The 25,321-nt window shown below is 54.2% G+C and overlaps 1 protein-coding gene across 1 annotated transcript in view; it reads left to right on the top strand.

The window, feature by feature from the left end:
• The window catches only part of LOC121271775 (fibrinogen-binding protein), a 51,299-nt gene extending 26,458 nt beyond the window's left edge, over nucleotides 1–24,841 (top strand). Inside the window, exons 5-6 of the mRNA XM_041178037.1 lie at nucleotides 2,995–3,031; nucleotides 24,749–24,841. Coding sequence (XP_041033971.1) covers nucleotides 2,995–3,031; nucleotides 24,749–24,785 — 74 coding nt within the window. The 3' untranslated portion in view covers nucleotides 24,786–24,841. The remainder of the gene's footprint in view (nucleotides 1–2,994; nucleotides 3,032–24,748) is intronic.
• The last annotated feature ends 480 nt before the right edge of the window (nucleotides 24,842–25,321 follow it).

Raw genomic sequence — 25,321 nt, 5'->3', positions numbered from 1 at the left:
GGCTTGTAGAACAATGGACAATGGTTTCATGGTCACTATCAGACTCTTCATTTCAGGTTTTTATTGGATTCAAAATTTCACCATCTGCCATGGTGGGATTCGAACCCAGGTCCCCAGAGCATCACCCTGGAGTTTCTAAATGACCAGTCCATTGGCAATGCCACTACAACACCACCTCCCCACTTAGCAGAGGTGGTGGGGGGGGGGTGATAGGTTTAAAGTGATTGGTAGAAAGATTAGAGGGGAGATGAGGAAAGGCTTGTTTTCAGCCAAAGGGCTGTGGGGGTCCGGAACTTACTGAAAGGGTAACGGAGACAGAAACCCTCAACTCATTTAAAAGTTGGCTGGATATGGACCTGAAGTGCCGGAACCTGCAGGACCACGGACCAAGTGCTGGAAAGTGGGGTTAGGCCGGGTGGCTTGTTTTACGGCTGCCGTAGACACGATGGGCTGAGTGGCCTCTTTCTGTGCCGTAAACTTTCTATAATTTCTATGAAATGTAACACACCGCCACCACACAGTACATCACAATTGTGTGGGACACACTGGATGAGCTAAGGGATCTTTACCAGCCAGTCAATGGCTATATGGCACGGTGAAGGCCCACATTAATGGACATCACGACTGCTGCAAATGATAGAAAGGAAGACAAAGTCAATGGGGCTTATTGGGGCAGATGGTGGTGTAGTGGTAATGCCACTGGGCTAGTAGTCCAGACTAATTCTTTGGGAACGCAGGTTCAAATCCCACCACAGCAACTGGTGGAATTTATATTAAATTGATAAACCTGCAATTATAAAGCTCATCTCAGTAATGGTGACCATGACAAATATCATCAATTGTTGTAAAAACCCATCTGGTTCACTAATGCCCCTCTAGGGAAGGAAATCTGCCATCCTTAGACCTACAGCAATGTGGTTGACTCTTAACTGCCCCTGAAGTCGCCCCAGTAAGCCATTCAGTTCAAGGGGAAATTAGGGATGGGCAACAAATGCTGACCTTGTCAGTGACACCCACATCCCATGAAAGAATAAAGGCAGCGTGGGGGGGAAGAAAGGTTAATGCGTGGCTATTAAAAAAATCAACAATTGTGGAAGAGGCTGAGGGACATAAGGAGTTCCACAGTTTCAGGGTTTTGGAAGGGAATGGATTTGATCTGACTTCAACACGATGAGGATTGACTAGGAGACAGAGCTCTCGAGACAAACATGACAGGATTAACAAGAGAGATTAATGAAACACTGGCCGTGGATGTTGATAAATCTGAGACAAGTGTGGTTGTGACACGTGGAAAGAGTTTGGAGGCTCTTTGCAAGAGTGAAACCGGTTCTGACGTGACAGTCACAGGAGGGTAAAACTCCTGGCGTCCAAGTTAACGGGTGGAATTGCCCCAGATTTGCACTAAGTGCGGTAGCCGGCAAGAAAGAGGACATTTTACCCATCGGCTGCAATGGTGGCTTTTCACACCATATCGTCCCAATCCCATCTCATTAATCATGCACTCCCGGGAAACCCACCGTTTCGATGGTGGGCAGGCTCCGATTCACCCGCCACGACATCATGTCGCCCCTTCATCACACCGGGCACCACATTTAAAGTCCAGCCGTGCGCTCACCTCCCAGTGCTTCCAGCTGCAGTAAAGAAGACAAGGCTCCGAAAGGCAAGAAGCCTTCAGCCCTGTCCCACCCCCCTGGATTTAGTGATCCCTCGAGCGCCTTTCGGAGGCTGTGATGTCCTCTACCCCCACTCTGCCACAAGAGGGGCAGCTACATTACCACTCCGGCTTGGTAGACAGTGGCTGTGGTGGTCAGTGCCAATGCTGCACAGATGAGGTTGACCATCCAGTGCAGAAAGAGGGTGAATGATCTCATCTGTGCAGCCAGGGTAAGGCAACCACCTCATCACTCTAAACTCACACACTCAAGCCCATCACACATTCACTGGCATCTCACTCACTGCCAGCTCAAGGGACATCACCACCCACTCTCTCACACATACCCTCACATCTCCATCTATCCTCATCTCCTCTGGAGACTGCCTCCTCAGCCCTCACCATCTTGAGGCCACACGCACAGATCATCATGTACCCCCACGTACACCCTGGGATACCCCCCCTTCCCCCGTGCAGCCCCTGTCCTGCAGCCTCTTCCCTTGTCTAATGTCACTCCCCCCACTTCCCCAAGCAAGCCCTAGTCCTGCAGCCATTGAAAAGCCACCTACATGTGGCTGGTCTGGTAGGTAGAGACCTGCCTGTGGGCCCCTCTAACAGGGATGTGGTGCTGTCTGTGAAGCCTGGCGCTGGTGACCACGAGTGCTGCCTGAAGCAAGGTGGGCAAACAAACCTCAAAGTCCCGAGTGAGGTGCAGCTCACCGGACGCATGTCGCTTACGTTTAGTTGTGAAACACATTGATGTGCAATCACACCACTGTACTCGGCTGATCCAGTGCGGAGGGGATGATACCAGTGAGCTGGACTTGGAATGATATGCAGATGTGTTACAATGGGGTTCCCGACGTTTGACATGTGGGAAACACAGCCCTGCCACTGACACGCAGAGTGGACGATCGCAAACTGGTTTCACAGCCTTGTGAAACTGATTTTTGGCCTTCTCGCCATATTGTCTACTCAAACCACCAAACACGCCCAATGCCGGCGGGCACAGAAAATTCCACCCAGTGTTTCAAAGAGTTAGTCACAGGGTAAGGATCACTCACGGTGTAACTATAGAGAGTATCTGTTTATTCAGCAGGGTATGGATCACTCACTGTGTAACTATAGAGAGAACCTGTTTATTCAGCAGGGTAAAGATCACTCACTGTGTAACTATAGAGAGTACCTGTTTATTCAGCAGGGTAAGGATCACTCACTGTGTAACTATAGAGAGAACCTGTTTATTCAGCAGGGTAAGGATCACTCACTGTGTAACTATAGAGAGTACCTGTTTATTCAGCAGGGTAAGGATCACTAACTTCCTCTTTTTGTCTTCTTTGTAGGGAGTTACGTAGATGAATTCTCATCAACAATATACCAGTGAGTAAAACTGTCAGCCCACATTATACAGTACAGAGACTTTTCAGATATTCCAAAAGCTGGGACAACATAACACAGGGATGTGAGGGAGGGAGCACTGGAGAGTGAGGAATGGGGAGTGAGTGAGTAATGGAGTTGGAGAAAGTGATGGGGATGGAGTGAGTGAGTGATGGGGATGGAGTGAGTGATGGGGATGGAGTGAGTGTTGGGAATAGAGTGAGTGATTGATGGGGATGGAGTGAGTGAGTGATGGGGATGGAGTGAGTGAGTGATGGGGATGGAATGAGTGATGGGGATGAAGTGAGTGATTGGAATGGAGTGAGTGATGGGAATAGAGTGAGTGATGGAGTTGAAGTGAGAGACTGATGAGAATGGAATGAGTGATGGGGATGGAGTGAGTGATGAAAAGAGCGAGTGAGTGATGGGGATGGAGTGAGTGATGAAGAGAGTGAGTGAGTGATGGGGATGGAGTGAATGATGGAGAGAGTGTGAGTGATGGGGATGGAGTGAGTGATGAAGAGAGTGAGTGAATGATGGGGATGGAGTGAGTGATGGAGAGAGTGCGTGAGTGATGGGGATGAAGTGAGTGATGGGATGGAGTGAGTGATGGGGATGGAGTGATGGGAATGGAGTGAATGAGTAATGGAGTGAGTGATGGGAATGGAGTGAGTGATGGGAATGGAGTGATGGGGATGGAATGAGTGATGGGGATGGAGTGAGTGATGGGAATGGAGTGAGTGATAGAGATGGAGTGAGTGATTGGAATGGAGTGAGTGATGGGGATGGAGTGAGTGAGTGAGTAATGGAGTGAGTGATGGGATTGGAGTGAGTGATGGGAATGGAGTGAGTGATGGGAATGGAGTGAGTGATGGGAATGGAGTGAGTGACGGAGAGAGTGAGTGAGTGATGGGAATGGAGTGAGTGATGAGGATGGAGTGAGTGATGGGAATGGAGTGAGTGTTGGGGAGAGTGAGTGAGTGATGGGGATGGAGTGAGTGATGGGGATGGAGTGAGTGATGGAGGGAGTGAGTGAGTGATGGGGATGGAGTGAGTGTTGGGGATGGAGTGAGTGATGGGGATGGAGTGAGTGATGGGATGGAGTGAGTGATGGGGATGGAGTGAGTGATAAGGAGAGTGAGTGAGTGATGAGAATGGAGTGAGTGATGGGAATGGAGTGAGTGATGGGAATGGAGTGATGGGGATGGAGTGAGTGATGGGAATGGAGTGAGTGATGGGGATGGAGTGAGTGATGGGGATGGAGTGAGTGATGGGAATGGAGTGAGTGATGGGGACGGAGTGATGGGGATGGAGTGAGTGATGGGGATGGAGTGATGGGAATGGAGTGACTGAGTAATGGAGTGAGTGATGGGAATGGAGTGAGTGATGGGGATGGAGTGAGTGAGTAATGGAGGGAGTGATGGGAATGGAGTGAGTGATAGAGATAGAGTGAGTGATGGGAATAGAGTGAGTGATGGGGATGGAGTGAGTGAGTGAGTAATGGAGTGAGTGATGGGAATGGAGTGAGTGATGGGAATGGAGTGAGTGAGTAATGGAGTGAGTGATGGGAATGGAGTGAGTGATGGGGAGAGTGAGTGAGTGATGGGGATGGAGTGAGTGATGGGAATGGAGTGAGTGTTGGGAATGGAGTGAGTGATGGGAATGGAGTGAGTGCTGGGGATGGAGTGAGTGATGGGAATGGAGTGAGTGCTGGGAATGGAGTGATGGGGATTGAGTGAGTGATGGGGATGGAGTGATGGGGATGGAGTGAGTTATGAGGATGGAGTGAGTGCTGGGAATGGAGTGATGGGGATGGAGTGAGTGATGGGGATGGAGTGAGTGATGGGAATGGAGTGAGTGATAGAGATGGAGTGAGTGATTGGAATGGAGTGAGTGATGGGGGTGGAGTGAGTGAGTGAGTAATGGAGTGAGTGATGGGATTGGAGTGAGTGATGGGAATGGAGTGAGTGATGGGAATGGAGTGAGTGATGGGGATGGAGTGAGTGAGTGAGTAATGGAGTGAGTGATGGGATTGGAGTGAGTGATGGGAATGGAGTGAGTGATGGGAATGGAGTGAGTGATGGGAATGGAGTGAGTGACGGAGAGAGTGAGTGAGTGATGGGAATGGAGTGAGTGATGAGGATGGAGTGAGTGATGGGAATGGAGTGAGTGTTGGGGAGAGTGAGTGAGTGATGGGGATGGAGTGAGTGATGGGGATGGAGTGAGTGATGGAGGGAGTGAGTGAGTGATGGGGATGGAGTGAGTGATGGGGATGGAGTGAGTGTTGGGGATGGAGTGAGTGATGGGGATGGAGTGAGTGATGGGATGGAGTGAGTGATGGGGATGGAGTGAGTGATAAGGAGAGTGAGTGAGTGATGAGAATGGAGTGAGTGATGGGAATGGAGTGAGTGATGGGAATGGAGTGATGGGGATGGAGTGAGTGATGGGAATGGAGTGAGTGATGGGGATGGAGTGAGTGATGGGGATGGAGTGAGTGATGGGAATGGAGTGAGTGATGGGGACGGAGTGATGGGGATGGAGTGAGTGATGGGGATGGAGTGATGGGAATGGAGTGACTGAGTAATGGAGTGAGTGATGGGAATGGAGTGAGTGATGGGGATGGAGTGAGTGAGTAATGGAGGGAGTGATGGGAATGGAGTGAGTGATAGAGATAGAGTGAGTGATGGGAATAGAGTGAGTGATGGGGATGGAGTGAGTGAGTGAGTAATGGAGTGAGTGATGGGAATGGAGTGAGTGATGGGAATGGAGTGAGTGAGTAATGGAGTGAGTGATGGGAATGGAGTGAGTGATGGGGAGAGTGAGTGAGTGATGGGGATGGAGTGAGTGATGGGAATGGAGTGAGTGTTGGGAATGGAGTGAGTGATGGGAATGGAGTGAGTGCTGGGGATGGAGTGAGTGATGGGAATGGAGTGAGTGCTGGGAATGGAGTGATGGGGATTGAGTGAGTGATGGGGATGGAGTGATGGGGATGGAGTGAGTGATGAGGATGGAGTGAGTGCTGGGAATGGAGTGATGGGGATGGAGTGAGTGATGGGGATGGAGTGAGTGATGGGGATGGAGTGAGTGATGGGGATGGAGTGATGGGGATGGAGTGAGTGATGGGGATGGAGTGAGTGCTGGGGATGGAGTGAGTGATGGGAATGGAGTGAGTGCTGGGAATGGAGTGATGGGGATTGAGTGAGTGATGGGGATGGAGTGATGGGGATGGAGTGAGTGATGAGGATGGAGTGAGTGCTGGGAATGGAGTGATGGGGATGGAGTGAGTGATGGGGATGGAGTGAGTGATGGGGATGGAGTGAGTGATGGGGATGGAGTGATGGGGATGGAGTGAGTGATGGGGATGGAGTGATGGGGATGGAGTGAGTGATGGGGATGGAGTGAGTGATGGGGATGGGGTGAGTGATGGGGATGGAGTGATGGGGATGGAGTGATGGGGATTGAGTGAGTGATGGGGATGGAGTGATGGGGATGGAGTGAGTGATGGGGATGGAGTGAGTGCTGGGAATGGAGTGATGGGGATTGAGTGAGTGATGGGGATGGAGTGATGGGGATGGAGTGAGTGATGGGGATGGAGTGAGTGATGGCGATGGAGTGAGTGATGGGGATGGAGTGATGGGGATGGAGTGATGGGGATGGAGTGAGTGATGGGGATGGAGTGATGGGGATGGAGTGATGGGGATTGAGTGAGTGATGGGGATGGAGTGATGGGGATGGAGTGAGTGATGGGGATGGAGTGATGGGAATGGAGTGAGTGATGGGGATGGAGTGAGTGATGGGGATGGAGTGATGGGGATGGAGTGAGTGATGGGGATGGAGTGAGTGATGGGGATGGAGTGAGTGATGGGGATGGAGTGATGGGAATGGAGTGAGTGATGGGGATGGAGTGAGTGATGGGGATGGAGTGATGGGGATGGAGTGAGTGATGGGGATGGAGTGATGGGAATGGAGTGAGTGATGGGGATGGAGTGAGTGATGGGGATGGAGTGATGGGGATGGAGTGAGTGATGGGGATGGAGTGATGGGAATGGAGTGAGTGATGGGGATGGAGTGAGTGATGGGGATGGAGTGAGTGATGGGGATGGAGTGAGTGATGAGGATGGAGTGATGGGGATGGAGTGATGGGGATGGAGTGAGTGATGAGGATGGAGTGATGGGGATGGAGTGATGGGGATGGAGTGATGGGGATGGAGTGAGTGATGGGGATGGAGTGATGGGGATGGAGTGATGGGGATTGAGTGAGTGATGGGGATGGAGTGATGGGGATGGAGTGAGTGATGGGGATGGAGTGATGGGGATTGAGTGAGTGATGGGGACGGAGTGATGGGGATGGAGTGAGTGATGGGGATGGAGTGATGGGGATGGAGTGATGGGGATGGAGTGAGTGATGGGGATGGAGTGATGGGGATTGAGTGAGTGATGGGGACGGAGTGATGGGGATGGAGTGATGGGGATGGAGTGAGTGATGGGGATGGAGTGAGTGATGGGGATGGAGTGATGGGGATGGAGTGAGTGATGGGGATGGAGTGATGGGGATGGAGTGAGTGATGGGGATGGAATGAGTGATGGGGATGGAGTGATGGGGATGGAGTGAGTGATGGGGATGGAGGGATGGGAATGGAATGAGTGATGGGGATGGAGTGAGTGATGGGGATGGAGTGAGTGATGGGGATGGAGTGAGTGATGGGGATGGAGTGATGGGGATGGAGTGAGTGATGAGGATGGAGTGATGGGAATGGAGTGAGTGATGGGGATGGAGTGAGTGATGGGGATGGAGTGAGTGATGGGGATGGAGTGATGGGGATGGAGGGAGTGATGGGGATGGAGGGAGTGATGGGGATGGAGTGAGTAATGGGGATGGAGTGAGTGATGGGAATGGAGTGAGTGATGGGGATGGAGTGATGGGGATGGAGTGAGTGATGGGGATGGAGTGATGGGGATGGAGTGAGTGATGGGAATGGAGTGATGGGGATGGAGGGAGTGATGGGGATGGAGTGATGGGGATGGAGTGAGTGATGGGGATGGAGTGAGTGATGGGAATGGAGTGAGTGATGGGGATGGAGTGATGGGGATGGAGTGATGGGAATGGAGTGAGTGATGGGGATGGAGTGATGGGGATGGAGGGAGTGATGGGGATGGAGTGATGGGGATGGAGTGATGGGGATGGAGTGAGTGATGGGGATGGAGTGATGGGGATGGAGTGATGGGGATTGAGTGAGTGATGGGGACGGAGTGATGGGGATCGAGTGAGTGATGGGGATGGAGTGATGGGGATGGAGTGAGTGATGGGGATGGAGTGAGTGATGGGGATGGAGTGAGTGATGGGGATGGAGTGATGGGGATTGAGTGAGTGATGGGGACGGAGTGATGGGGATGGAGTGAGTGATGGGGATGGAGTGATGGGGATGGAGTGAGTGATGGGGATGGAGTGAGTGATGGGGACGGAGTGATGGGGATGGAGTGAGTGATGGGGATGGAGTGAGTGATGGGGATGGAGTGAGTGATGGGGATGGAGTGAGTGATGGGGATGGAGTGAGTGATGGGGATGGAGTGATGGGGATGGAGTGAGTGATGGGGATGGAGTGATGGGGATGGAGTGAGTGATGGGGATGGAGTGAGTGATGGGGATGGAGTGAGTGATGGGGATGGAGTGAGTGATGGGGATGGAGTGATGGGGATGGAGTGAGTGATGGGGATGGAGTGATGGTGATGGAGTGAGTGATGGGGATGGAGTGATGGGGATGGAGTGAGTGATGGGGATGGAGTGATGGGGATGGAGTGAGTGATGGGGATGGAGTGATGGGGATGGAGTGAGTGATGGGGATGGAGTGATGGGGATGGAGTGAGTGATGGGGATGGAGTGAGTGATGGGGATGGAGTGAGTGATGGGGATGGAGTGATGGGGATGGAGTGAGTGATGGGGATTGAGTGAGTGATGGGGATGGAGTGATGGGGATGGAGTGATGGGGATGGAGTGAGTGATGGGGATGGAGTGAGTGATGGGGATTGAGTTAGTGATGGGGACGGAGTGATGGGGATGGAGTGAGTGATGGGGATGGAGTGAGTGATGGGGATGGAGTGATGGGGATGGAGTGAGTGATGGGGATGGAGTGAGTGATGGGGATGGAGTGATGGGGATGGAGTGAGTGATGGGGATGGAGTGAGTGATGGGGATGGAGTGATGGGGATGGAGTGAGTGATGGGGATGGAGCGAGTGATGGGGATGCAGTGAGTGATGGGGATGGAGTGATGGGGATGGAGTGAGTGATGGGGATGGAGTGATGGGGATGGAGTGAGTGATGGGGATGGAGTGATGGGGATGGAGTGAGTGATGGGCATGGAGTGATGGGGATGGAGTGAGTGATGGGGATGGAGTGATGGGGATGGAGTGAGTGATGTGGATAGAGTGATGGGGATGGAGTGATGGGGATGGAGTGAGTGATGGGGATGGAGTGAGTGATGGGGATGGAGTGATGGGGATGGAGTGAGTGATGGGGATGGAGTGAGTGATGGGGATGGAGTGATGGGGATGGAGTGAGTGATGGGGATGGAGTGAGTGATGGGAACGGAGTGATGGGGATGGAGTGATGGGGATGGAGTGAGTGATGGGGATGGAGTGAGTGATGGGGATGGAGTGAGTGATGGGGATGGAGTGATGGGGATGGAGTGAGTGATGGGGATGGAGTGAGTGATGGGGACGGAGTGATGGGGATGGAGTGAGTGATGGGGATGGAGTGATGGGGATGGAGTGAGTGATGGGGATGGAGTGAGTGATGGGGATGGAGTGAGTGATGGGGATGGAGTGATGGGGATTGAGTGAGTGATGGGGATGGAGTGATGGGGATTGAGTGAGTGATGGGGACGGAGTGATGGGGATGGAGTGAGTGATGGGGATGGAGTGATGGGGATGGAGTGAGTGATGGGGATGGAGTGATGGGGATGGAGTGAGTGATGGGGATGGAGTGAGTGATGGGGATGGAGTGATGGGGATTGAGTGAGTGATGGGGATGGAGTGATGGGGATGGAGTGAGTGATGGGGATGGAGTGATGGGGATGGAGTGATGGGGATGGAGTGAGTGATGGGGATGGAGTGAGTGATGGGGATGGAGTGATGGGGATGGAGTGAGTGATGGGGATGGAGTGATGGGGATGGAGTGAGTGATGGGGATGGAGTGATGGGGATGGAGTGAGTGATGGGGATGGAGTGATGGGGATGGAGTGATGGGGATGGAGTGATGGGGATTGAGTGAGTGATGGGGACGGAGTGATGGGGATGGAGTGAGTGATGGGGATGGAGTGATGGGGATGGAGTGATGGGGATGGAGTGAGTGATGGGGATGGAGTGAGTGATGGGGATGGAGTGATGGGGATGGAGTGAGTGATGGGGACGGAGTGAGTGATGGGGATGGAGTGAGTGATGGGGATGGAGTGATGGGGATGGAGTGAGTGATGGGGATGGAGTGATGAGGATGGAGTGATGGGGATGGAGTGAGTGATGGGGATGTAGTGATGGGGATGGAGTGAGTATTGGGGATGGAGTGATGGGGATGGGGTGAGTGATGGAGATGGAGTGATGGGGATGGAGTGAGTGATGGGGATGGAGTGATGGGGATGGAGTGAGTGATGGGGATGGAGTGAGTGATGGGGATGGAGTGATGGGGATGGAGTGAGTGATGGGGATGGAGTGATGGGGATGGAGTGAGTGATGGGGATGGAGTGATGGGGATGGAGTGAGTGATGGGGATGGAGTGAGTGATGGGGATGGAGTGATGGAGATGTATTGAGTGATGGGGATGGAGTGATGGGGATGGCGTGAGTGATGGGGATGGAGTGATGGGGATGGAGTGATGGGGATTGAGTGAGTGATGGCGATGGAGTGATGGGGATGGAGTGAGTGATGGGAATGGAGTGAGTGATGGGGATGGAGTGATGGGAATGGAGTGAGTGATGGGGATGGAGTGAGTGATGTGGATAGAGTGATGGGGATGGAGTGAGTGATGAGGATGGAGTGATGGGGATGGAGTGATGGGGATGGAGCAAGTGATGGGGATGGAGTGAGTGATGGGGATGGAGTGAGTGATGGGGATGGAGTGATGGGGATGGAGTGAGTGATGGGGATTGAGTGAGTGATGGGGATGGAGTGATGGGGATGGAGTGAGTGATGGGGATTGAGTGAGTGATGGGGATGGAGTGATGGGGATTGAGTGAGTGATGGGGATGGAGTGATGGGGATGGAGTGAGTGATGGGAATGGAGTGAGTGATGGGGATGGAGTGATGGGAATGGAGTGAGTGCTGGGGATGGAGTGAGTGATGTTGATGGAGTGAGTGATGGGGATGGAGTGAGTGATGGGGATGGAGTGAGTGATGGGGATTGAGTGAGTGATGGGGACGCAGTGATGGGGATGGAGTGAGTGATGGGGATGGAGTGATGGGAATGGAGTGAGTGATGGGGATGGAGTGAGTGATGGGGATGGAGTGATGGGGATGGAGTGATGGGGATGGAGTGAGTGATGGGGATGGAGTGAGTGATGGGGATGGAGTGAGTGATGGGGATTGAGTGAGTGATGGGGATGGAGTGATGGGGATGGAGTGAGTGATGGGGATGGAGTGATGGGGATGGAGTGTGTGATGGGGATGGAGTGATGGGGATGGAGTGAGTGATGGGGATGGGGTGATGGGGATGGGGTGAGTGATGGAGATGGAGTGAGTGATGGGGATGGAGTGATGGGGATGGGGTGAGTGATGGGGATGGTGTGAGTGATGGGGATGGAGTGAGTGATGGGGATGGGGTGAGTGATGGAGATGGAGTGAGTGATGGGGATGGAGTGATGGGGATGGAGTGAGTGATGGGGATGGAGTGAGTGATGGGGATGGAGTGAGTGATGGGGATGGAGTGATGGGGATGCGGTGAGTGATGGAGATGGAGTGAGTGATGGGGATGGAGTGAGTGATGGGGACGGAGTGATGGGGATGGAGTGATGGGTTGGAGGGAGTGATGGGGATGGAGTGATGGGGATGGAGTGAGTGATGGTGATGGAGTGAGTGATGGGGATGGAGTGATGGGGATGGAGTGATGGGGATTGAGTGAGTGATGGGGACGGAGTGATGGGGATGGAGTGAGTGATGGGGATGGAGTGATGGGGATGGAGTGAGTGATGGGGATGGAGTGATGGGGATGGAGTGAGTGATGGGGATGGAGTGATGGGGATGGAGTGAGTGATGGGGATGGAGTGAGTGATGGGGATGGAGTGAGTGATGGGGATGGAGTGATGGGGATGGAGTGAGTGATGGGGATGGAGTGATGGGGATGGAGTGAGTGATGGGGATGGAGTGAGTGATGGGGACGGAGTGATGGGGATGGAGTGAAGTGATGGGGATGGAGTGAGTGATGGGGATGGAGTGATGGGGATGGAGTGTGTGATGGGGATGGAGTGAGTGATGGGGATGGAGTGAGTGATGGGGATGGAGTGATGGGGATGGAGTGATGGGGATTGAGTGAGTGATGGGGATGGAGTGATGGGGATGGAGTGAGTGATGGGGATGGAGTGATGGGGATGGAGTGAGTGATGGGGATGGAGTGAGTGATGGGGATGGAGTGAGTGATGGGGATGGAGTGATGGGGATGGAGTGATGGGGATTGATTGAGTGATGGGGACGGAGTGATGGGGATGGAGTGAGTGATGGGGATGGAGTGATGGGGATGGAGTGAGTGATGGGGATGGAGTAATGGGGATGGAGTGATGGGGATGGAGTGAGTGATGGGGATGGAGTGATGGGGATGGAGTGATGGGGATGGGGTGAGTGATGGAGATGGAGTGATGGGGATGGAGTGAGTGATGGGGATGGAGTGATGGGGATGGAGTGAGTGATGGGGATGGAGTGATGGGGATGGAGTGAGTGATGGGGATGGAGTGAGTGATGGGGATGGAGTGATGGGGATGGTGTGAGTGATGGGGATTGAGTGAGTGATGGGGACGGAGTGAGTGATGGGGATGGAGTGAGTGATGGGGATGGAGTGAGTGATGGGGATGGAGTGATGGGGATGGAGTGAGTGATGGGGATGGAGTGAGTGATGGGGTTGGAGTGAGTGATGGGGATGGAGTGATGGGGATGGAGTGAGTGATGGGGATGGAGTGATGGGGATGGAGTGAGTGATGGGGATGGAGTGAGTGATGTGGATAGAGTGATGGGGATGGAGTGAGTGATGAGGATGGAGTGAGTGATGGGGATGGAGTGATGGGGATGGAGCAAGTGATGGGGATGGAGTGAGTGATGGGGATAGAGTGAGTGATGGGGATGGAGTAATGGGGATGGAGTGATGGGGATGGAGTGATGGGGATGGAGTGAGTGATGGGGATGGAGTGAGTGATGGGGATGGAGTGAGTGATGGGGATTAAGTGAGTGATGGGGATGGAGTGAGTGATGGGGACGGAGTGATGGGGATGGAGTGATGGGGATGGAGTGAGTGATGGGGATGGAGTGAGTGATGGGGATGGAGTGATGGGGATGGAGTGAGTGATGGGGATGGAGTGAGTGATGGGGATGGAGTGAGTGATGGGGATGGAGTGATGGGGATGGAGTGATGGGGATTGAGTGAGTGATGGGGACGGAGTGATGGGGATGGAGTGAGTGATGGGGATGGAGTGATGGGGATGGAGTGAGTGATGGGGATGGAGTGAGTGATGGGGATGGAGTGAGTGATGGGGATGGAGTGATGGGGATTGAGTGAGTGATGGGGATGGAGTGATGGGGATTGAGTGAGTGATGGGGACGGAGTGATGGGGATGGAGTGAGTGATGGGGATGGAGTGATGGGGATGGAGTGAGTGATGGGGATGGAGTGATGGGGATGGAGTGAGTGATGGGGATGGAGTGAGTGATGGGGATGGAGTGAGTGATGGGGATGGAGTGATGGGGATTGAGTGAGTGATGGGGATGGAGTGATGGGGATGGAGTGAGTGATGGGGATGGAGTGATGGGGATGGAGTGAGTGATGGGGATGGAGTGAGTGATGGGGATGGAGTGATGGGGATGGAGTGAGTGATGGGGATGGAGTGATGGGGATGGAGTGAGTGATGGGGATGGAGTGAGTGATGGGGATGGAGTGATGGGGATGGAGTGAGTGATGGGGATGGAGTGATGGGGATGGAGTGATGGGGATGGAGTGATGGGGATTGAGTGAGTGATGGGGACGGAGTGATGGGGATGGAGTGAGTGATGGGGATGGACTGATGGGGATGGAGTGATGGGGATGGAGTGAGTGATGGGGATGGAGTGAGTGATGGGGATGGAGTGATGGGGATGGAGTGAGTGATGGGGATGGACTGAGTGATGGGGATGGAGTGAGTGATGGGGATGGAGTGATGGGGATGGAGTGAGTGATGGGGATGGAGTGATGAGGATGGAGTGATGGGGATGGAGTGAGTGATGGGGATGTAGTGATGGGGATGGTGTGAGTATTGGGGATGGAGTGATGGGGATGGGGTGAGTGATGGAGATGGAGTGATGGGGATGGACTGAGTGATGGGGATGGAGTGATGGGGATGGAGTGAGTGATGGGGATGGAGTGAGTGATGGGGATGGAGTGATGGGGATGGAGTGAGTGATGGGGATGGAGTGATGGGGATGGAGTGAGTGATGGGGATGGAGTGATGGGGATGGAGTGAGTGATGGGGATGGAGTGAGTGATGGGGATGGAGTGATGGAGATGTATTGAGTGATGGGGATGGAGTGATGGGGATGGAGTGAGTGATGGGGATGGAGTGATGGGGATGGAGTGATGGGGATTGAGTGAGTGATGGCGATGGAGTGATGGGGATGGAGTGAGTGATGGGAATGGAGTGAGTGATGGGGATGGAGTGATGGGAATGGAGTGAGTGATGGGGATGGAGTGAGTGATGTGGATAGAGTGATGGGGATGGAGTGAGTGATGAGGATGGAGTGATGGGGATGGAGTGATGGGGATGGAGCAAGTGATGGGGATGGAGTGAGTGATGGGGATGGAGTGAGTGATGGGGATGGAGTGATGGGGATGGAGTGAGTGATGGGGATTGAGTGAGTGATGGGGATGGAGTGATGGGGATGGAGTGAGTGATGGGGATTGAGTGAGTGATGGGGATGGAGTGATGGGGATTGAGTGAGTGATGGGGATGGAGTGATGGGGATGGAGTGAGTGATGGGGATGGAGTGATGGGGATGGAGTGTGTGATGGGGATGGAGTGATGGGGATGGAGTGAGTGATGGGGATGGGGTGATGGGGATGGGGTGAGTGATGGAGATGGAGTGAGTGATGGGGATGGAGTGATGCGGATGGGGTGAGTGATGGGGATGGTGTGAGTGATGGGGATGGAGTGAGTGATGGGGATGGGGTGAGTGATGGAGATGGAGTGAGTGATGGGGATGGAGTGATGGGGATGGAGTGAGTGATGGGGATGGAGTGAGTGATGGGGATGGAGTGAGTGATGGGGATGGAGTGATGGGGATGGGGTGAGTGATGGAGATGGAGTGAGTGATGGGGATGGAGTGAGTGATGGGGACGGAGTGATGGCGATGGAGTGATGGGTTGGAGGGAGTGATGGGGATGGAGTGATGGGGATGGAGTGAGTGATGGGGATGGAGTGAGTGATGGGGATGGAGTGATGGGGATGGAGTGATGGGGATTGAGTGAGTGATGGGGACGGAGTGATGGGGATGGAGTGAGTGATGGGGATGGAGTGATGGGGATGGAGTGAGTGATGGGGATGCAGTGATGGGGATGGAGTGAGTGATGGGGATGGAGTGATGGGGATGGAGTGAGTGATGGGGATGGAGTGAGTGATGGGGATGGAGTGAGTGATGGGGATGGAGTGATGGGGATGGAGTGAGTGATGGGGATGGAGTGAGTGATGGGGACGGAGTGATGGGGATGGAGTGAAGTGATGGGGATGGAGTGAGTGATGGGGATGGAGTGATGGGGATGGAGTGTGTGATGGGGATGGAGTGAGTGATGGGGATGGAGTGAGTGATGGGGATGGAGTGATGGGGATGGAGTGATGGGGATTGAGTGAGTGATGGGGATGGAGTGATGGGGATGGAGTGAGTGATGGGGATGGAGTGATGGGGATGGAGTGAGTGATGGGGATGGAGTGAGTGATGGGGATGGAGTGAGTGATGGGGATGGAGTGATGGGGATGGAGTGATGGGGATTGAGTGAGTGATGGGGACGGAGTGATGGGGATGGAGTGAGTGATGGGGATGGAGTGAGTGATGGGGATGGAGTGATGGGGATTGAGTGAGTGATGGGGACGGAGTGATGGGGATGGAGTGAGTGATGGGGATGGAGTGATGGGGATTGAGTGAGTGATGGGGACGGAGTGATGGGGATGGAGTGAGTGATGGGGACGGAGTGATGGGAATGGAGTGAGTGATGGGGATGGAGTGATGGGGATGGAGTGAGTGATGGGGATGGAGTGATGGGGATGGAGTGAGTGATGGGGATGGAGTGATGGGGATGGAGTGATGGGGATGGGGTGAGTGATGGAGATGGAGTGATGGGGATGGAGTGAGTGATGGGGATGGAGTGATGGGGATGGAGTGAGTGATGGGGATGGAGTGATGGGGATGGAGTGAGTGATGGGGATGGAGTGAGTGATGGGGATGGAGTGATGGGGATGGAGTGAGTGATGGGGATTGAGTGAGTGATGGGGACGGAGTGAGTGATGGGGATGGAGTGAGTGATGGGGATGGAGTGAGTGATGGGGATGGAGTGATGGGGATGGAGTGAGTGATGGGGATGGAGTGAGTGATGGGGATGGAGTGAGTGATGGGGATGGAGTGATGGGGATGGAGTGAGTGATGGGGATGGAGTGATGGGGATGGAGTGAGTGATGGGGATGGAGTGAGTGATGTGGATAGAGTGATGGGGATGGAGTGAGTGATGAGGATGGAGTGAGTGATGGGGATGGAGTGATGGGGATGGAGCAAGTGATGGGGATGGAGTGAGTGATGGGGATAGAGTGAGTGATGGGGATGGAGTAATGGGGATGGAGTGATGGGGATGGAGTGATGGGGATGGAGTGAGTGATGGGGATGGAGTGAGTGATGGGGATGGAGTGAGTGATGGGGATTAAGTGAGTGATGGGGATGGAGTGAGTGATGGGGACGGAGTGATGGGGATGGAGTGATGGGGATGGAGTGAGTGATGGGGATGGAGTGAGTGATGGGGATGGAGTGATGGGGATGGAGTGAGTGATGGGGATGGAGTGATGGGGATGGAGTGATGGGGATTGAGTGAGTGATGGGGACGGAGTGATGGGGATGGAGTGAGTGATGGGGATGGAGTGATGGGGATGGAGTGAGTGATGGGGATGGAGTGAGTGATGGGGATGGAGTGAGTGATGGGGATGGAGTGATGGGGATTGAGTGAGTGATGGGGATGGAGTGATGGGGATTGAGTGAGTGATGGGGACGGAGTGATGGGGATGGAGTGAGTGATGGGGATGGAGTGATGGGGATGGAGTGAGTGATGGGGATGGAGTGATGGGGATGGAGTGAGTGATGGGGATGGAGTGAGTGATGGGGATGGAGTGAGTGATGGGGATGGAGTGATGGGGATTGAGTGAGTGATGGGGATGGAGTGATGGGGATGGAGTGAGTGATGGGGATGGAGTGATGGGGATGGAGTGATGGGGATGGAGTGAGTGATGGGGATGGAGTGAGTGATGGGGATGGAGTGATGGGGATGGAGTGAGTGATGGGGATGGAGTGATGGGGATGGAGTGAGTGATGGGGATGGAGTGAGTGATGGGGATGGAGTGATGGGGATGGAGTGAGTGATGGGGATGGAGTGATGGGGATGGAGTGATGGGGATGGAGTGATGGGGATTGAGTGAGTGATGGGGACGGAGTGATGGGGATGGAGTGAGTGATGGGGATGGACTGATGGGGATGGAGTGATGGGGATGGAGTGAGTGATGGGGATGGAGTGAGTGATGGGGATGGAGTGATGGGGATGGAGTGAGTGATGGGGATGGAGTGAGTGATGGGGATGGAGTGAGTGATGGGGATGGAGTGATGGGGATGGAGTGAGTGATGGGGATGGAGTGATGAGGATGGAGTGATGGGGATGGAGTGAGTGATGGGGATGTAGTGATGGGGATGGAGTGAGTATTGGGGATGGAGTGATGGGGATGGGGTGAGTGATGGAGATGGAGTGATGGGGATGGAGTGAGTGATGGGGATGGAGTGATGGGGATGGAGTGAGTGATGGGGATGGAGTGAGTGATGGGGATGGAGTGATGGGGATGGAGTGAGTGATGGGGATGGAGTGATGGGGATGGAGTGAGTGATGGGGATGGAGTGATGGGGATGGAGTGAGTGATGGGGATGGAGTGAGTGATGGGGATGGAGTGATGGAGATGTATTGAGTGATGGGGATGGAGTGATGGGGATGGAGTGAGTGATGGGGATGGAGTGATGGGGATGGAGTGATGGGGATTGAGTGAGTGATGGCGATGGAGTGATGGGGATGGAGTGAGTGATGGGAATGGAGTGAGTGATGGGGATGGAGTGATGGGAATGGAGTGAGTGATGGGGATGGAGTGAGTGATGTGGATAGAGTGATGGGGATGGAGTGAGTGATGAGGATGGAGTGATGGGGATGGAGTGATGGGGATGGAGCAAGTGATGGGGATGGAGTGAGTGATGGGGATGGAGTGAGTGATGGGGATGGAGTGATGGGGATGGAGTGAGTGATGGGGATTGATTGAGTGATGGGGATGGAGTGATGGGGATGGAGTGAGTGATGGGGATTGAGTGAGTGATGGGGATGGAGTGATGGGGATTGAGTGAGTGATGGGGATGGAGTGATGGGGATGGAGTGAGTGATGGGAATGGAGTGAGTGATGGGGATGGAGTGATGGGAATGGAGTGAGTGCTGGGGATGGAGTGAGTGATGTTGATGGAGTGAGTGATGGGGATGGAGTGAGTGATGGGGATGGAGTGAGTGATGGGGATTGAGTGAGTGATGGGGACGCAGTGATGGGGATGGAGTGAGTGATGGGGATGGAGTGATGGGAATGGAGTGAGTGATGGGGATGGAGTGAGTGATGGGGATGGAGTGATGGGGATGGAGTGATGGGGATGGAGTGAGTGATGGGGATGGAGTGAGTGATGGGGATGGAGTGAGTGATGGGGATTGAGTGAGTGATGGGGATGGAGTGATGGGGATGGAGTGAGTGATGGGGATGGAGTGATGGGGATGGAGTGTGTGATGGGGATGGAGTGATGGGGATGGAGTGAGTGATGGGGATGGGGTGATGGGGATGGGGTGAGTGATGGAGATGGAGTGAGTGATGGGGATGGAGTGATGGGGATGGGGTGAGTGATGGGGATGGTGTGAGTGATGGGGATGGAGTGAGTGATGGGGATGGGGTGAGTGATGGAGATGGAGTGAGTGATGGGGATGGAGTGATGGGGATGGAGTGAGTGATGGGGATGGAGTGAGTGATGGGGATGGAGTGAGTGATGGGGATGGAGTGATGGGGATGGGGTGAGTGATGGAGATGGAGTGAGTGATGGGGATGGAGTGAGTGATGGGGACGGAGTGATGGGGATGGAGTGATGGGTTGGAGGGAGTGATGGGGATGGAGTGATGGGGATGGAGTGAGTGATGGGGATGGAGTGAGTGATGGGGATGGAGTGATGGGGATTGAGTGAGTGATGGGGACGGAGTGATGGGGATGGAGTGAGTGATGGGGATGGAGTGATGGGGATGGAGTGAGTGATGGGGATGGAGTGATGGGGATGGAGTGAGTGATGGGGATGGAGTGATGGGGATGGAGTGAGTGATGGGGATGGAGTGAGTGATGGGGATGGAGTGAGTGATGGGGATGGAGTGATGGGGATGGAGTGAGTGATGGGGATGGAGTGATGGGGATGGAGTGAGTGATGGGGATGGAGTGAGTGATGGGGACGGAGTGATGGGGATGGAGTGAAGTGATGGGGATGGAGTGAGTGATGGGGATGGAGTGATGGGGATGGAGTGTGTCATGGGGATGGAGTGAGTGATGGGGATGGAGTGAGTGATGGGGATGGAGTGATGGGGATGGAGTGATGGGGATTGAGTGAGTGATGGGGATGGAGTGATGGGGATGGAGTGAGTGATGGGGATGGAGTGAGTGATGGGGATGGAGTGATGGGGATGGTGTGAGTGATGGGGATGGAGTGAGTGATGGGGATGGAGTGATGGGGATGGAGTGATGGGGATTGAGTGAGTGATGGGGACGGAGTGATGGGGATGGAGTGAGTGATGGGGATGGAGTGATGGGGATGGAGTGAGTGATGGGGATGGAGTGATGGGGATGGAGTGAGTGATGGGGATGGAGTAATGGGGATGGAGTGATGGGGATGGAGTGAGTGATGGGGATGGAGTGATGGGGATGGAGTGATGGGGATGGGGTGAGTGATGGAGATGGAGTGATGGGGATGGAGTGAGTGATGGGGATGAAGTGATGGGGATGGAGTGAGTGATGGGGATGGAGTGATGGGGATGGAGTGAGTGATGGGGATGGAGTGAGTGATGGGGATGGAGTGATGGGGATGGAGTGAGTGATGGGGATTGAGTGAGTGATGGGGACGGAGTGAGTGATGGGGATGGAGTGAGTGATGGGGATGGAGTGAGTGATGGGGATGGAGTGATGGGGATGGAGTGAGTGATGGGGATGGAGTGAGTGATGGGGATGTAGTGAGTGATGGGGATGGAGTGATGGGGATGGAGTGAGTGATGGGGATGGAGTGATGGGGATGGAGTGAGTGATGGGGATGGAGTGAGTGATGTGGATAGAGTGATGGGGATGGAGTGAGTGATGAGGATGGAGTGAGTGATGGGGATGGAGTGATGGGGATGGAGCAAGTGATGGGGATGGAGTGACTGATGGGGATAGAGTGAGTGATGGGGATGGAGTGATGAGGATGGAGTGATGGGGATGGAGTGAGTGATGGGGATGGAGTGATGGGGATGGAGTGAGTGCTGGGGATGGAGTGAGTGATGGGGATGGAGTGAGTGATGAGGATGGAGTGATGGGGATAGTGTGAGTGATGGGGATGGAGTGATGGGGATGGAGTGAGTGATGGGGATGGAGTGATGGGGATGGAGTGAGTGATGGGGATGGAGTGATGGGGATGGAGTGAGTGATGGGGATGGAGTGAGTGATGGGGATGGGGATGGAGTGAGTGATGGGGATTGAGTTAGTGATGGGGACGGAGTGATGGGGATGGAGTGAGTGATGGGGATGGAGTGAGTGATGGGGATGGAGTGAGTGATGGGGATGGAGTGATGAGGATGGAGTGATGGGGATGGAGTGAGTGATGGGGATGGAGTGATGGGGATGGAGTGAGTGCTGGGGATGGAGTGAGTGATGGGGATGGAGTGAGTGATGAGGATGGAGTGATGGGGATAGAGTGAGTGATGGGGATGGAGTGATGGGGATGGAGTGAGTGATGGGAATGGAGTGATGGGGATGGAGTGAGTGATGGGGATGGAGTGATGGGGATGGAGTGAGTGATGGGGATGGAGTGAGTGATGGGGATGGGGATGGAGTGAGTGATGGGGATTGAGTTAGTGATGGGGACGGAGTGATGGGGATGGAGTGAGTGATGGGGATGGAGTGAGTGATGGGGACGGAGTGATGGGGATGGAGTGAGTGATGGGGATTAAGTGAGTGATGGGGATGGAGTGAGTGATGGGGACGGAGTGATGGGGATGGAGTGATGGGGATGGAGTGAGTGATGGGGATGGAGTGAATGATGGGGATGGAGTGAGTGATGGGGATGGAGTGATGCGGATGGAGTGAGTGATGGGGATGGAGTGAGTGATGGGGATGGAGTGATGCGGATGGAGTGAGTGATGGGGATGGAGTGAGTGATGGGGATGGAGTGATGCGGATGGAGTGAGTGATGGGGATGGAGTGAGTGATGGGGATGGAGTGAGTGATGGGGATGGAGTGAGTGATGGGGATGGGGATGGAGTGAGTGATGGGGATTGAGTTAGTGATGGGGACGGAGTGATGGGGATGGAGTGAGTGATGGGGATGGAGTGAGTGATGGGGACGGAGTGATGGGGATGGAGTGAGTGATGGGGATGGAGTGAGTGATGGGGATGGAGTGATGGGGATGGAGTGAGTGATGGGGATTAAGTGAGTGATGGGGATGGAGTTAGTGATGGGGACGGAGTGATGGGGATGGAGTGATGGGGATGGAGTGAGTGATGGGGATGGAGTGAGTGATGGGGATGGAGTGAGTGATGCGGATGGAGTGAGTGATGGGGATGGAGTGATGCGGATGGAGTGAGTGATGGGGATGGAGTGAGTGATGTGTATGGAGTGAGTGATGGGGATGGAGTGAGTGATGGGGATGGAGTGATGGGGATGGAGTGAGTGATGGGGATGGAGTGATGGGGATGGAGTGAGTGATGGGGATGGAGTGAGTGATGGGGATTAAGTGAGTGATGGGGATGGAGTGATGGGGATGGAGTGATGGGGATTGAGTGAGTGATGGGGACGGAGTGATGGGGATGGAGTGAGTGATGGGGATGGAGTGAGTGATGGGGATGGAGTGATGGGGATGGAGTGAGTGATGGGGATGGAGTGAGTGATGGGGATGGAGTGATGGGGACGGAGTGATGGGGATGGAGTGATGGGGATGGAGTGATGCGGATGGAGTGAGTGATGGGGATGGAGTGAGTGATGGGGATGGAGTGAGTGATGCGGATGGAGTGAGTGATGGGGATGGAGTGAGTGATGGGGATGGAGTGATGCGGATGGAGTGAGTGATGGGGATGGAGTGAGTGATGGGGATGGAGTTAGTGATGGGGATGGAGTGAGTGATGGGGATGGGGATGGAGTGAGTGATGGGGATTGAGTTAGTGATGGGGACGGAGTGATGGGGATGGAGTGAGTGATGGGGATGGAGTGAGTGATGGGGACGGAGTGATGGGGATGGAGTGAGTGATGGGGATGGAGTGAGTGATGGGGATGGAGTGATGGGGATGGAGTGAGTGATGGGGATTAAGTGAGTGATGGGGATGGAGTTAGTGATGGGGACGGAGTGATGGGGATGGAGTGATGGGGATGGAGTGAGTGATGGGGATGGAGTGAGTGATGGGGATGGAGTGAGTGATGCGGATGGAGTGAGTGATGGGGATGGAGTGAGTGATGGGGATGGAGTGATGCGGATGGAGTGAGTGATGGGGATGGAGTGAGTGATGGGATGGAGTGAGTGATGGGGACGGAGTGATGGGGATGGAGTGAGTGATGGGGACGGAGTGATGGGGATGGAGTGAGTGATGGGGATGGAGTGAGTGATGGGGATGGAGTGAGTGATGGGAATGGAGTGAGTGATGGGGATGGAGTGAGTGATGGGGATGGAGTGAGTGATGGGGATGGAGTGAGTGATGGGGACGGAGTGATGGGGATGGAGTGATGGGGATGGAGTGAGTGATGGGGATGGAGTGAGTGATGGGGACGGAGTGATGGGGATGGAGTGATGGGGATGGAGTGAGTGATGCGGATGGAGTGAGTGATGGGGACGGAGTGATGGGGATGGAGTGATGGGGATGGAGTGAGTGATGGGGATGGAGTGAGTGATGGGGATGGAATTAGTGATGGGGACGGAGTGATGGGGATGGAGTGAGTGATGGGGATGGAGTGAGTGATGGGGATGGAGTGAGTGATGCGGATGGAGTGAGTGATGGGGATGGAGTGAGTGATGGGGATGGAGTGATGGGGATGGAGTGAGTGATGGGGATGGAGTGAGTGATGGGGATGGAGTGAGTGATGCGGATGGAGTGAGTGATGGGGATGGAGTGAGTGATGGGGACGGAGTGATGGGGATGGAGTGAGTGATGGGGATGGAGTGAGTGATGGGGATGGAGTGAGTGATGGGGACGGAGTGATGGGGATGGAGTGAGTGATGGGGATGGAGTGAGTGATGGGGATGGAGTGAGTGATGGGGACGGAGTGATGGGGATGGAGTGAGTGATGGGGATGGAGTGAGTGATGGGGATGGAGTGAGTGATGGGGATGGAGTGAGTGATGCGGATGGAGTGAGTGATGGGGATGGAGTGAGTGATGGGGATTGAGTTAGTGATGGGGACGGAGTGATGGGGATGGAGTGAGTGATGGGGACGGAGTGATGGGGATGGAGTGATGGGGATGGAGTTAGTGATGGGGATGGAGTGAGTGATGGGGATGGAGTGAGTGATGGGGATGGAGTGAGTGATGGGGATGGAGTGAGTGATGGGGATGGGGATGGAGTGAGTGATGGGGATGGAGTGATGGGGATGGAGTGAGTGATGGGGATTGAGTTAGTGATGGGGACGGAGTGATGGGGATGGAGTGATGGGGATGGAGTGAGTGATGGGGATGGAGTGAGTGATGGGGATGGGGATGGAGTGAGTGATGGGGATGGAGTGATGGGGATGGAGTGAGTGATGGGGATTGAGTTAGTGATGGGGACGGAGTGATGGGGATGGAGTGAGTGATGGGGATGGAGTGAGTGATGGGGATGGAGTGAGTGATGGGGATGGAGTGAGTGATGGGGATGGAGTGAGTGATGGGATTGGTACAGCAGTTTTTTTTGCTGTGAGTGTTCCCCAGTTTCTGATTGGGTAAAGGCAGCTTTGTTCTGATCGGGGGCGATTTGGATTCATGATCTTTTCTCTTTCAGATCCATCGCCAACATCTTCGAGCAGCCAGAGCATTAGTTCTGTCAGTGTGTGGTCTGGAGGCCGGAGAGCCAGCTGTTTGGAAACAGATGCCACTTCACACCTCCGCCTGTAACGCTTTGTGCTGATGAACTGTGTCACTGATCTTTTTTTTTAAAGAAATCCCCAAAGTTCAAAACTTACTCCAAGTGAGCCCCTTGTAACAACACAGAATCCATTGCATAGGAGAGGTGGGGGGGGAGGGGGGTAAATCCCAACGGCCCTAAGCCTCCCCCTCATCTTCCCTCGGGAGCCAAACCCCAACCCATCATGAAGATTTCCAAGGACTCGCCTGTTAAATGCAGCCGGCCTTTGAAATACCTGAACGCTTCACTGGGGCCCCCTTTCAGGGGAGGGCCCACGCCTGACCCCGGTTTGGGCCGAGCCTGGATGACTCTTCACCGGTCTCACGGGGCCTAGCGAGACACTGAAGCCTACCACCACCACCTACTATCAGCTGGCAACGGGAGGCCGGCTTTTGCCTGGGAACGAACCGAGGTAAAGGACTGGGGATTGAGCAAAGGAGCTTCCACCTC

The sequence above is a fragment of the Carcharodon carcharias genome, chromosome 31, assembly GCF_017639515.1.
Source record: "Carcharodon carcharias isolate sCarCar2 chromosome 31, sCarCar2.pri, whole genome shotgun sequence".
Taxonomy (NCBI): Eukaryota; Metazoa; Chordata; class Chondrichthyes; order Lamniformes; family Lamnidae; genus Carcharodon; species Carcharodon carcharias.
The sequence above is the reverse complement of the archived record's forward strand: the minus strand, read 5'-3'. Positions and strand labels throughout refer to the sequence as shown.